We start from the raw sequence: 14427 nt of genomic DNA, 5'->3' as shown, positions 1-14427 counted from the left end.
CTTATCCTGAATAAGACCTAAACTGGGATATGAGCTACTATCTGGAATACTGTGCACATGTAAACGTTGTCACTGTGAATCAAGCATCAAGCACACATGACTACATTCACAAATACACACACACACACACACACACACACACACACACACACACACATTAGCCCCAGGGATGAGAGGCTGCCTTTTTATCCTCATGTGTTTCGAAGGAAAATAACTAAATTTCGGGTGATATGTTTACAATATCCTTATGATCTCACTCTTTCTGTGATGCTCTCTTATATTCTTGTAACATAAATTCAAGTTGATAATGTTCACGGAACAGTATACACAGTGAATGTACACATTATATCCAATATAAACAACAGCACTTTGATGTCGTATGGAGGTATGCCACTTGCAATGTGCTTCATATTAAAACATAGGCAATTCAAACCATAACTTTGAAATAATGAATTGATACTACACATTGACGGACATACTTACTGTTTTTAACTTATGTGACATAGATCTTTCTATTTATATTTATGTATTGAAAAGATATGATTCTGTTATAATGATGCTTTAAATCCATGATCATCCCCTAAAACACGATTATACAAGTTTGCAAGAAAGTGAGCTTCAGGTAAAAGTGACAAAGTTCTCAACAGAAGTACAATACTGGATGTGTCACACTTAAGAACAAGGCTATGTCAACTTGTTCCCATTGGATATCACGAGGTGCACGCACGCACACACACACACACACACACCTTCAGATTTTTTTCCATAGGGATAGGTAGAAAAATGATTGGTTCCTCACACATGCATAGACTCCCAATGATATCCTGCTTGCCGTGCTGAAACAACCCAGGCTATATACAGTAGGTTTTGTATTTCAGTCCGTGACGTGGCATGTGGGTCCCGGTGATGATGCTGTGGTGTGTTGCTTTCATTGGCTAGTACGGACATCTGTGCACTGTCACATAGTAGGGCTCCTCTGATTTTTGGAGTGGGGGTGTGTAGTGGTTTGAGAAAAAAATTGGCGAATCGACACAAAATGTGTTTGCCTGGTGATTGCCCTCTGTTCCCCTTCTGCCATGATTGGCACAAAAAAACCTGGTAGGGGGTTAGAGAGAGGGAGAAAGGGGGATAAACAGTAGAGTCGAGAAAACAATGTATTTCATCACTCGTGGTTGTTCATTGTCATTTATACAGGATGACTTCATCTTGAGCGAACTATAAACTTTATAAAAGGGAAAAATGAAATCAACTTCCCAAGTCAGCAGACTTGTTACTTTAACCTCTTATTCTTGTCTGTATTTTTTGAAACTGCATTGTTGTTTAGGGGCTCGTAAGTAAGCATTTCACTGCATTCGGCGCATGTGACTAATGCATGTTGATTTGACTATACAAACACTCCTAATATTCCAACAAGTGGTGTATAATGACAGTTTAAGGACTATGTAGGCTTTCAAGAGATTTTATCAGTTTAAGGACTATGTAAGAGATTTTATCTCAATGAGAATAACCTGTATAAATAAAGGTTAAATAAAACATACTATTTTAATAGTATACTTCATGCACTATTCTATGTACTATTCTAAAGCTACTTTTTATTAACATTTCATTGAGTTCAATAATAATAGAACCATATCAAAAATTGCCATACATTACAATGGAGAATTTCCACATATATAAATTATTCACCATGACAATCGTCAAATTAGACACCCTAGACGGCTCATATGAAGCTTTCATACATTTAAATATGAGTCTGGAAATCTGCAAAGAAATTCATGAATTTGAGGCTACCCGGAAAATAAATATTTACGACGCACCCAATTTCCTTTTTCTCCCCATCTCTGGTAATTTGTGTATGTATGCAATACATTTTGTTATCTCTGTGGAAGAAGGAAAATCAATCTTACAACATTGGCTGTGAGACTTGGAGGCATTGAGATTCTGCAATATCACCCAATTTTACAGTCATAGTTTTTCTAGGCTGGGATTCACACAGCCCTGCACTATGGATAAATAATATTCCTATTGCTTCAGAAATTCACTAAATAAGCAATTGGATAACTGCAGTAGCCAATGTTTACCGGGTGAAATAAAGAAAGGAGTTTACGGTTTTCTGCAGTGCGGGTTTGACTTAATTTGGTTATTCATAGCGCACTCTCTCAACACCACAGTATATTTCCTTAGTCTTCTTAAACAACACAGCCATTTGAAGTAGCCTGGTCCTTTGAAGCAGCCTCTTTGGGCTTTATTAATTTGTAACCCTCTGCATTAAGTAATTTTCTAGCAGTATGCACTTTTTTCATCAAAGCCGTTTTCACAGAGGAAAATGCAACCACCAATTATGTATTTTCTGTGAAAAAGATAACATTTTTGCTTTGAATGGGTGTATGTTTCACTTACAATATATAAGCGCAGAGGCCAGTTTAACCTTTAAAATCCAACGATTAATGTTAGAATTGGTAGATGGTAAGATGGTCTCAGATCTGCACTTCTGCTCATCTCAAATCAAACCAAATGTTATTGGTCACATACTTACACATATTTCGCAGATGTTATTGAGGGTATAGCTAAAAACGTGTGTTCCGAGCTCCAAGAGTGCAGTTGTATCTAACGGTTCACATTACACACTCATCTAAAAGTAAAATAATGGAATTAAGAAATACAGTGTCAAGAAAAAGTATGTGAACACTTTGGAATTACTTGGATTTCTACATAAATTGGTCGTAAAATTAGATCTGTTCTTCATCACAAGTCACAACAGACAAACACAGTCAGGAGTCAGCAAACCTGGAGTACAAACATTGAGACGAGATTGGAGAAGTTGGTTAGAGGTGCCCCGCCCTTTAAAAAACACTCACAAGAAGCATTGCCTGACATGAACCACGCCTTGAACAAATAAATCTCAGAAGATATAAGATTAAGAATTGTTGACTTGCATACAGCTGGAAAGGGTTACAAAAGTATCTCTAAAAGCCTTGATGTTCATCAGTCCATGGAAAGACAAATGGTCTATAAATGGAGAAAGTTCCGCACTGTTGCTACTCTCCCTAGGAGTGGCCGTCCTGCAAAGATGACCGCAAGAGTACAGTGCAGCATGCTCAATGAGGTTAAGAAGACTCCTAGAGTGTCAGCTAAAGACTTACAGAAATCTATTGGAACATGCTAACCTCTCTGTTGATGAGTCTGTAATAGGTTAAACACTAAACAAGAATGGTGTTCATGGGAGGACACCACGGAAGAAGCCACTGCTGTCCAAAAAAATCATTGCTGCACATCTGAAGTTCGCAAAAGAGCATCTGGATGTTCCACAGCGCTTCTGGCAAAATATTCTGAGGACGGATGAAACTACAGTTGAGTTGATTAATAGGAACACACAACACTATGTGTGGAGAAAAACAGGCACAGCACACCACCATCAAAACCTCATCCCAACTGTAAAGTATGGTGGAGGGAGGGAGCATCATGGTTTGAAGCTGCTTTGCTGCCTCAGGGCCTGGACAGCTTGCTATCATAGACGGAAAAATGAATTCCCAAGTTTATCAAGACATTTTGCAGGCGGCTATCTTAATTAATGTAAGGCTAACTCGAGAGCAGTTCACACCAGACATCCTAAGAATATTGTTGAACTGAAACAGTTTTGTAAAGAGGAATGGTCCAAAATTCCTCCTAACCGTTATACAGGTCTGATCTGCAACTACAGAACATGTTTGGTTGAGGTTATTGCTGCCAAAGGAGGGTCAACCAGTTAGTAAATCCAAGTGTTCACATACTTTTCCCACCCTGCATTGTGAATGTTTACACGGTATGTTCAATAAAGACATGAAGACATATTTCTGTTTGTGTGCTATTTGTTTAAGCACACTGTGTTTGTCTATTGTTGTGACTTAGATGAAGATCAGATCAAATTATATGACCAATTTATGTAGAAGTACAGGTAATTCCAAAGGGTTCACATACTTTTTCTTGCCACTGTATATAAAAATGTGATTGACAGCTGGCAGTGCAAAAAATAAACATACACTTTGAGAGAATGGATTGAGCCAGACTCACCTACCCACTGTGTTCTAAACTCCTTATGATGGTTCCTTAGGCAAAGGCTAGAAAGAAGATAAGACAATATTGAAAGGCAGAAACTTCAGGACAGACCACAGCTCTCTTCTATCAAAGTATACGATCACGCTTTAGTCCAGCAAAATGTCAAGGAGCATATAACAGATGTCCCTTTTGAAGCACAGATGGAAATACATTCAATTATATTTATTAAGGGCTAGATGATGGAAACGTATTATTATATTTAACCAGGCAAGTCAGTTAAGAACAAATTCTTATGTTATAGTGACGTCTACCCCGGCCAAACCCTCCCCTAACCAGGACGATTCTGGGCCAATTGTGTGTCGCCCTATGGGACTCCCGATCACAGCTGGTTGTGATACAGCCCGGGATCAAACCAGGGTCTGTCGTGACGCTTCTAGATGCAGTGCCTTAGACCGCTGTGCCACTCGGGAGCCCAAAACGTAAAGTTAGGCTTACTTGTCAAATGTTGCATTTTTTCTGTCCTTTGAACTATACAATACCAGGAAATACTAGCAGGTAAGGTGGGTCCATATGGGCGACTCAGCCATGGTTCCTGAGGCATTACCTTCCAGGGTCACAATAGAACAATTACAATATACTGTGTGTCCAGTGAAAATTGAACTATATGCTCGCTGCATGTTGTAGCAAAGGAATACTTTATTTCCACTTCATTATCTATTCTCTGTGAATAATCACTAATATTTTCTGTTTCTCATTCATTTCCCAGAACACTTTCTGTTGTTTCCCTCACATTTTCAAAGAACTTCTCAGGGCATTTAAACTGGTAAGGCATCAAAAACAACTGTTTGCCTTTTGCCCAGAAGGACGGACACAACTGCCAGTGCTTTCTAGCTGTGGGGAATGAATAACTTACTTCCATGAAGCTAATGTCTAAGCTGTTCATAATCAGGAAGCTAATAGTCTGTGCAGCCAATCAAGGCCATGGTACAGTGGGGAGTGGTAAACACATTGGCATTCCCAGGAGCCTCTTCACTGCTGTACGGGGGGATCCTGCAGCAACAACGGGCACAGTTTGGTATTCCACTTCCCACTCATCTGTTGGTCAGTCGGTAGTTCAGTCGTGTCTCTGTATGTTGGGTCTCCCCGCCCGCCTGTCTTTCTGTGTCTGGTCCTTTCGTTTGTGTGTTGTGTCTGTCCGTCTGTCCTGTCGGTGCCTGGTCTGTCTGTTTGTCTGTCTGCCTGCTGTGTCTGTTCTGTCTGTCCGAGTGCACTACCAAGCGCTATCAGAGAAACACTCCTCGGAGCGGTGCTGTTACACCACACCGATCTAAATGCTAAGTACTTCTGCTGCATTTTTATATGAAAATAAGAAATCTTAAATGACCACAATAGAATCTTCCGAGCACGCCCAAGTTTTCATGATTTCATTTTTTTCTTCAGTTGAAGGCTGAATGTCTAGAACTTTCCCTACTGGTGGTGTGTGAGAAGAGTTCCAAGACCTTGCTATCTATTATAAACTCCAAGAACTGAGTAGAAGGCAAGGTATTGATATTTATTTTTTATTTCACCTTTATTAAACCAGGTAGGCCAGTTGAGAACAAGTTCTCATTTACAACTGCGACCTGGCCAAGATAAAGCAAAGCAGTGTGACAAAAACAACAACACAGAGTTACACATAAACAAACGTACAGTCAAAAACACAATAGAAACATCTATGTTCAGTGTGTGCAAATGTAGAAGAGTAGGGAGGTAAGGCAATAAATAGGCCATAGAGGGGTGAAATAATTACAATTTAGCATTAACACTGGAGTGATAAGATGTACAGATGATGATATGCAAGTAGAAATACTGGGGTGCAAAAGAGCAAGAGGATAAATAAAAATATGGGGATGAGGTAGTTGGGTGTGCTATTTACAGATTGGCTGTGTACAGGTACAGTGATAGGTAAACTGCTCTGAAAGCTGACACATAAAGATAGAGATGGAGATATAAGACTCCAGCTTCAGTTATTCTTGCAATTCATTCCAGTCATTGGCAGCAGAGAACTGGAAGGAACGGCGGCCAAAGGAAGTGTTGGCTTTGGGGATATACCCAACTTTGGCACTTTTCCTACATTCGCTCTCAAAGAAAAAGGGATTTCTCCCCCCCAAAGGCTGAGCTAGTACTTCTCCAACATTTTAAGTGCCCTTCTCTCGCTACTTCTCTTAGATATCAATTGTGGGGATACTAACTCAGGCCAATGTGCTGAGGAGGCAGTGGCACTGTTAAATGCTGACACTAACAAGGTGAGTTGGGTCCAGGAGAGGAGGAGGTGTGGGAGAGACATACAAACAGCTGAGCAATGCCTAGTGTTCACAGGACAAGAAACCTAAGGACATCGCAGACTATGTCCTCTCCTTAGGCTACAAAGAGAAAGATAGAAAAAAAAGAATGGGAGAGGGATGGAGAAATAGGGATACAACAAAGGTATCGAGTGTTTCACTAACTAGCTATTCTTTGTTTAACTGAAAGGCATAAACCCTGACCACGAGCTCCAGAGACTGTATGTGTCAAGCTTCTTAAAGTAGGAGTGCTGATCGAACCCTAAAAAAGAATGTGTCTCTATGTAACTGGCTTCACTGTGCTGCTAACAGCCTCGCTTCCTCCACTGTCCCGGTCCCTTTACTGGGCTTGAACCAGTGGTCCTCTGACCACTAACACACATCATGACCACCCACTTGACAATGTACAATGAAAAGTCCCCACTAAAACAAGAGTTCTACAAACATTGCTACATACAGTGCCTTGCGAAAGTATTCGGCCCCCTTGAACTTTGCGACCTTTTGCCACATTTCAGGCTTCAAACATAAAGATAAAAAACTGTATTTTTTTGTGAAGAATCAACAACAAGTGGGACACAATCATGAAGTGGAACGACATTTATTGGATATTTCAAACTTTTTTAACAAATCAAAAACTGAAAAATTGGGCGTGCAAAATTATTCGGCCCCTTTACTTTCAGTGCAGCAAACTCTCTCCAGAAGTTCAGTGAGGATCTCTGAATGATCCAATGTTGACCTAAATGACTAATGATGATAAAAACAATCCACCTGTGTGTAATCAAGTCTCCGTATAAATGAACCTGCACTGTGATAGTCTCAGAGGTCCGTTAAAAGCGCAGAGAGCATCATGAAGAACAAGGAACACACCAGGCAGGTCCGAGATACTGTTGTGAAGAAGTTTAAAGCTGGATTTGGATACAAAAAGATTTCCCAAGCTTTAAACATCCCAAGGAGCACTGTGCAAGCGATAATATTGAAATGGAAGGAGTATCAGACCACTGCAAATCTACCAAGACCTGGCCGTCCCTCTAAACTTTCAGCTCATACAAGGAGAAGACTGATCAGAGATGCAGCCATGAGGCCCATGATCACTCTGGATGAACTGCAGAGATCTACAGCTGAGGTGGGAGACTCTGTCCATAGGACAACAATCAGTCGTATATTGCACAAATCTGGCCTTTATGGAAGAGTGGCAAGAAGAAAGCCATTTCTTAAAGATATCCATAAAAAGTGTTGTTTAAAGTTTGCCACAAGCCACCTTGGAGACACACCAAACATGTGGAAGAAGGTGCTCTGGTCAGATGAAACCAAAATTGAACTTTTTGGCAACAATGCAAAACGTTATGTTTGGCGTAAAAGCAACACAGCTCATCACCCTGAACACACCATCCCCACTGTCAAACATGGTGGTGGCAGCATCATAGTTTGGGCCTGCTTTTCTTCAGCAGGGACAGGGAAGATGGTTAAAATTGATGGGAAGATGGATGGAGCCAAATACAGGACCATTCTGGAAGAAAACCTGATGGAGTCTACAAAAGACCTGAGACTGGGACGGAGATTTGTCTTCCATTAAGACAATGATCCAAAACATAAAGCAAAATCTACAATGGAATGGTTCAAAAATAAACATATCCAGGTGTTAGAATGGCCAAGTCAAAGTCCAGACCTGAATCCAATCGAGAATCTGTGGAAAGAACTGAAAACTGCTGTTCACAAATGCTCTCCATCCAACCTCACTGAGCTCGAGCTGTTTTGCAAGGAGGAATGGGAAAAAATTTCAGTCTCTCGATGTGCAAAACTGATAGAGACATACCCCAAGCGACTTACAGCTGTAATCACAGCAAAAGGTGGCGCTACAAAGTATTAACTTAAGGGGGCTGAATAATTTTGCACGCCCAATTTTTCAGTTTTTGATTTGTTAAAAAAGTTTGAAATATCCAATAAATGTCGTTCCACTTCATGATTGTGTCCCACTTGTTGTTGATTCTTCACAAAAAAATACAGTTTTGTATCTTTATGTCTGAAGCCTGAAATGTGGCAAAAGGTCGCAAAGTTCAAGGGGGCCGAATACTTTCGCAAGGCACTGTATATAAAATCCACTGTTACAAACAATTTACTCAAGTAACCCCAGCAGCTTGGTTGCATACTGTACACTGAACCGGAGTTGAGGCAACACTATATTAACACTTGCGGTAGTTCAGACAAAGACACCAATTCTCACCGTCAGAGTTCCCAGCCATTGTAGACACTGCGAACACAATGACAAAAAAATACAAATTGTATCGCAAGAGGACTGCACGGTAATGTGCTAGCATCCTGGGGTGGCCTTTGCTGGGTGGGGTTAACCATCTAAAGACTCATCAAGCTCAGAACCACTAACAACACCTAGAATTGCTACTATTCTGCCTCGGCAGAGCCCCAAATACACAACATGCCAAAGTGCATGCAATCAGACCAGAACGGGATTTTGTGTACTTATCCAGGCAACACACATTGTCATTCAATCTAATGGCTAAGGAAGATGAACAACAGTCGCTATCTAACAGCCTGCTGGTCCCATTTCTCTGTACATTATTTGTTGGATGAGATCAGCCGTGAAACATACTATAGCACCTTCTAGGCCTATTGCTAGAATTGCTATTGTTGTGTGTTGGGGTTGTGCCGCAGCGCATCATGAGGGTCATCATTATTGAATTGTTGTAAAGATTTGATTATGAAACCCACGAGATGTAACAAAAGAGAGATGCACCATCGAGAGCATTCTGACGGGTTACACCTGTCAATTTTAAATGGCAAGTTATGTAAAGTGGAATTTTTTGCGGCCATATTAAGCTGCATCAATTCGCTTTTACTGAGATTCAGTTTATACCCTGATAAGTGACCGAAGGATGTGAAAGTGTCAAGGGCAGCAGGAACAGAAATAGAAAGGTTGGATGTATATAATAATAAATAATCTGCGTATAAAGACAGTTTGTGTCCGTATCTGACTACACCTTTGATGAGGGGGTTGGAGCGAAGTGCTAATGCAAAGGGGTTCTATTGCGAGGGCAAACAGTTAGGGACTTAAAGGGCAACCCTGGCGTTTCGATCGTTGCAAAGGAAGCAGTCTGTTTGAGTGTTATTAGTCCTGACAGAGGCTTGAGGGGATGAGTACAGAAGTCTTATCCAAGTAATGAATTTGGAGCCAAAGCCTAATTTATTTGGAGTGTAAAAAATGTCCATTCCACCCGATCAAACGCTTTCTCCGCATCCAGGGATATAATGGCTTCAGATGTATTGGCGACAGAAGGATTATATATATTATTAAATAATGAGTGTCTATTTTTAATAAATCCTGTTTGATTCAGAGAGATGATTCATGGGAAGACTTTTTCCAGATGCGTTGCCAGGAGTTTGGGTAGAATTTTATAGTCAACATTTAGCAGGCTAATTAGACGGTATGATACACAGTCAAGAGGGTCTTGTTTTTTTTAAGAATAAGACAAATGGTTGCCTGACTGAGAGTCTGTGGGAGAGCACCATTTACAAATGCTTCATTGTACATTTTAATTAGAATAGGGGCTATTTTGGAGAGAAACGTCTTATAAAACTCTGACGAGTAGCCGTCAGGCCCTGAGCTTCTACCGGATTGAAGGGATTTGACCGCATTAGACAATTCTTCAACAGTGATCGGCTACTCTAATTTTCTTTACGAAATCCCGGCTGACAGAAGGCACAGCAAGTGAGTGGAAGAAATCATCCAATTCCAATGTAGCTTTACTTCTAGAAGTATATAAAGACTGGTAAAAACTCTTGAACTCATCATTGATCACCCTAGGGTCTAATGCTATCCCAGACGATGTACGGATTTTAGGAATCTGAAATGATGATGAAGTTAACTTGTGAGCTAATAATTTACTGGCTTTATCTCCTTGTTCATAGTAAGTGCTCCTAGACTTGACAAGCAGTTCAGTAACCTGGTCTGTTAATAATGTGTCAAATTCTGCTTGCCAAGTTAAATGCTCCTTATAAATATCCGGAGATGGTGAAATGGAATAAATGGAATCTAATTGGGCAATGCAGTGTGTTAACATAGGTAGCCTATCCCTTTTCAGTTTGTTCGAGGAAATAGGAAATAATTTCACCTCTGATATAAGCTTTCAAAGTTTCCCAGAGAGTAGACACAGAGATGTTTGGGGTTCTATTTGTACTCATGAAAATGTCAACTTGAAGCAAAACAAAGTTGATAAAGTGTTCATTACAGAGCAGTTGAGTATTTAGCTGCCAAGGCCGTCACAGATTGTCAACAGTTTGAAAGACTACTTCCATAGTAACAGGGGTATACATTTTCCACACTCTAATTGTAGTGTAACCAATACCAAAACAGTGATTCAGTGAAAATAAAAATCTCATTGATTTATCAAGAACAGTCTTGAGTTTGTCTCAGAGCAGAGTTTGTCTCAGAGTACCGCGAAACGGTGCTAAAATAGTTGTAGGATATTGCTCGATATGCTTATGCTTTATCTAAAGATATTTTTTTCAATGACGGGACTCTCCGCCCCATCCACAACGTTTTTAATGCTGATCAATGACGGGACTCTCCGCCCCATCCACAATGTTTTTAATGCTGATCAATGACGGGGCTCTACGCCCAATACACAATGTTTTTAATGCTGATCAATGACGGGACTCTGCACCAATAATTACATTTAGAGGATTGGAGGTTTCTAAATTAATATCTAAGGGGAATTTTTCGTTAGGATCTGTGAGAATATCTGAAAATGTGGAAAATGTTCTAATTTTATATAATTAGAAATGAATTAATAATAATAATGATCGCTTTGTTTTAAAAGTAACAATATATTGGAGATGATTTCGTTTTCATTTAAACTAGAGTGAGCAAGAAAAAGACCATTCTTGAACATGCAGTGAGATATTCTCACTAATTTGTAAATAAAACCAGTTTGTTATTTAGAATTATTTATTTCTGGAGAAACCAAAAGCCACCTCATGGGTCTCCTGGTGGCGGCCAGCACAGGTATCAAACCAGCATCTGTAGTAATGCAGCTTGCGCTGCGATGCAGTGTCTTAGACCACTGCGTCACTTGGGAGGCCCCATCCACAATGTTTTTTTTATGCTGTTCAATTGCAATGAACTAAGTATTAAAATACAGAGAGTTGTTGGTAAAGGTATATTGTCCTGCTAATTGTCATAATGGGTTTAATAATACTGTACATGGTGTCCAGGTCAGGATAACCAAAGCATTTCTTTAGTAAAGACTATCAGAAAGAATGTTGGTTCTAATTTATTTACATCCAAAGCAATGAATGAGTCACTCAACTTTATGCAGCTGCCTGGGCTATATGACAGTGCCATGAACTTGATTTTAAATATATATATATATATATATATAAAACAATATTTAAGTTTATTTTGTTTTAAAAAAATGAAAGTGAGTGATTTTAATCTGAATAAAGGCCAAAACAATATTTCTAAAGAACAAAACATATATTAGGCTAAATGGATTTTTTTCTTCTCCAAATGCAGACACTGACACAAAACATACTGCCGCCCGGGTTTGCATTGCAAAAGAGGGCATGAACTGGGTCAAGACGCCAGCAGAGTAAGTGGAACTTTATGTGGTATAATAAAGGTAAAATAAAAATAAATAAGAGATCTCCAACACCTACGGTAGGCCTAAATTATATTTAAAAAAAACGTTTTCAATTCTCTACATGTAGGTCTCCTGATTTAAACCCAATCAAACTTTTTTGGCATCAACTGAAAACATTAATCCATAACTCTGCCAAGCCTACAAGCAAAGATGAACTGGTCAAGGACATCAAGACATTTTAGCTAGTGTAACGGATGTGAAACGGCTAGCTTAGTTAGCAGTGTGCGCTAAATAGCGTTTCAATCGGTGACGTCACTTGCTCTGAGACCTTGAAGTAGTAGTTCCCCTTGCTCTGCAAGGGCCGCGGTTTTGTGGAGCGATGGGTAACGATGCTTTGTGGGTGTCAGTTGTTGATGTGTGCAGAAGGTCCCTGGTTCGCGCCCAGGTATGGGCGAGGGGACGGTCTAAATTTATACTGTTACATTGGTGCCGTGAGCCGTGACTGGTTGCTGCGGAAAAAGGAGGAAGGTCAAAAGGGGGGTGAGTGTAACGGATGTGAAACGGCTAGCTTAGTTAGCAGTGTGCGCTAAATAGCGTTTCAATCGGTGACGTCACTTGCTCTGAGACCTTGAAGTAGTAGTTCCCCTTGCTCTGCAAGGGCCGCGGCTTTTGTGGAGCGATGGGTAACGATGCTTCGTGGGTGTCAGTTGTTGATGTGTGCAGAAGGTCCCTGGTTCACACCCGGGTATGGGCGAGGGGACGGTCTAAATTTATACTGTTACACTAGATAAATTGACGATACAACAATGCAACAAATACAGTGCGAGAGTATTCACCCCCTTTGGCATTTTTCCTATTTTGTTGCCTTACAACCTGGAATTAAAATAGATTTTTGTGGTGTTTGTATCATTTGATTTACACAACATGCCTACCACAAACAAACAAGAAATATGACAATAAATAAATAAAACTTGAGCGTGCATAACTATTCACCCCTCCACAAAGTCAATACTTTGTAGAGCCACCTTTTGCGCTATGAGTTTGGCACATCTAGCCACTGTGATTTTTGCCCATTCTTCAAGGTAAACCTGCTCCAGCTCCTTCAAGAAATATTTAAGTCATACCACAGATTCTCAATTGGACTGAGGTCTGGGCTTTGACTAGGCCATTTCAAGACAATTAAATGTTTCCCCTTAAACCACTCAAGTGATGCTTTAGCAGTATGCTTAGGGTCATTGTCCTGCTGGAAGGTGAAGCTTCGTCCCAGTCTGAAATCTCTGGAAGACTGAAACAGAATTTCCCTCAAGAATTTCCCTGTATTTAGCGCCATCCATTATTCATTCAATTCTGACCAGTTTCCCAGTCCCTGCCGATGAAAAACATCCCCACATCATGATGCTGCCATCACCATGCTTCACTGTGGGGATGCTGTTCTAGGGGTGATGAGAGGTGTTGGGTTTGCGCCAGACATAGCATTTTCCTTGATGGCCAAACAGCTCAAATTTAGTCTCATCTGACCAGAGTACCTTCTTCCATACATTTGGGGAGTCTACCACATGCTTTTTGCCGAACACCAAACGTCCAGCTCTGTGGAGTGTACGGCTTAAAGTTGTCCTATGGACAGATACTCCGATCACTGCTGTAGAGCTTTGCAGCTCCTTCAGTGTTATCTTTGGTCTCTCTGTTGCCTCTCTGATTAATGCCCTCCTTTCCTGGTCTGTGTTGGCAGATTTGTTGTGGTGCAATATTCTTTCCATTTTTTAATAATGGATTTAATGGTGCTCCATGGATGTTAAAAGTTTTGGATATTTTTTTATAACCCAACCCTGATCTGTACTTCTCCACAACTTTATCCTTGCCCTGTTTGGCGAGCTCCTTGGTCTTCATGGTGCCGCTTGCTTGGTGGTGCAGGTGTATATATACACTGAGATCATGAGACACTTAAATAAAGTCCACCTGTGTGCAATATAACTAATTATGTGACTTCTGAAGGTACTAGAACGTATTTAGGGGCTTCATAGCAAAGGGGGTGAATATATACGCAAGCACCACTTTTCCATTTTAGAGTAATTTTTTTAATTTCACTTGTTGTGAAATGTTGTGTATGTCTATTACATCAAATCCAAATATAAATCCATTTCAATGACAGGTTGTAATGCAACAAAATACTTTTGCAAGGCACTGTATGAGCCATGACCAATATGTTCAATATATATTGTCCTGCTAGAAACGTTGTTTGCAGAATTCACAGCCTGCTATGCCTAGGAAAACATGGTTAATATTATATCTGTGACAATATCTAAGGGGCTTTTATATCATTCTAAATGAATAATAATAATAATAGCTTTTTTTAATAACGATATTTTGGATATGATTTCGTTTTCAAATAATGGAAAGTGAGCAAGAAAAAAGACCCTTCTTGAACATGGGGTGAGACATTGTTACTAATTTGTAAATAAAGCAAGTTTGTTATTTGG

The 14427-nt window shown here is 40.1% G+C and overlaps 1 protein-coding gene across 1 annotated transcript in view; it reads right to left on the bottom strand.

The window, feature by feature from the left end:
* Positions 1-1035: 1035 nt before the first annotated feature.
* LOC139367575 (chemokine-like protein TAFA-5) overlaps positions 1036-14427 on the bottom strand; it is a 53967-nt gene continuing 40575 nt past the window's right edge. The window contains exons 4-5 of the mRNA XM_071105829.1: positions 4051-4097; positions 1036-1095 (exon numbers count right to left, since the gene is read on the bottom strand). Of these exons, the coding sequence (XP_070961930.1) occupies positions 4074-4097 (24 nt within the window). The 3' untranslated portion in view covers positions 1036-1095; positions 4051-4073. The remainder of the gene's footprint in view (positions 1096-4050; positions 4098-14427) is intronic.

The sequence above is a fragment of the Oncorhynchus clarkii genome, chromosome 16, assembly GCF_045791955.1.
Source record: "Oncorhynchus clarkii lewisi isolate Uvic-CL-2024 chromosome 16, UVic_Ocla_1.0, whole genome shotgun sequence".
Lineage (NCBI taxonomy): Eukaryota > Metazoa > Chordata > Actinopteri > Salmoniformes > Salmonidae > Oncorhynchus > Oncorhynchus clarkii.
Note: the sequence above shows the minus strand (reverse complement) of the source record. Positions and strands in the feature narration are given on the sequence as shown.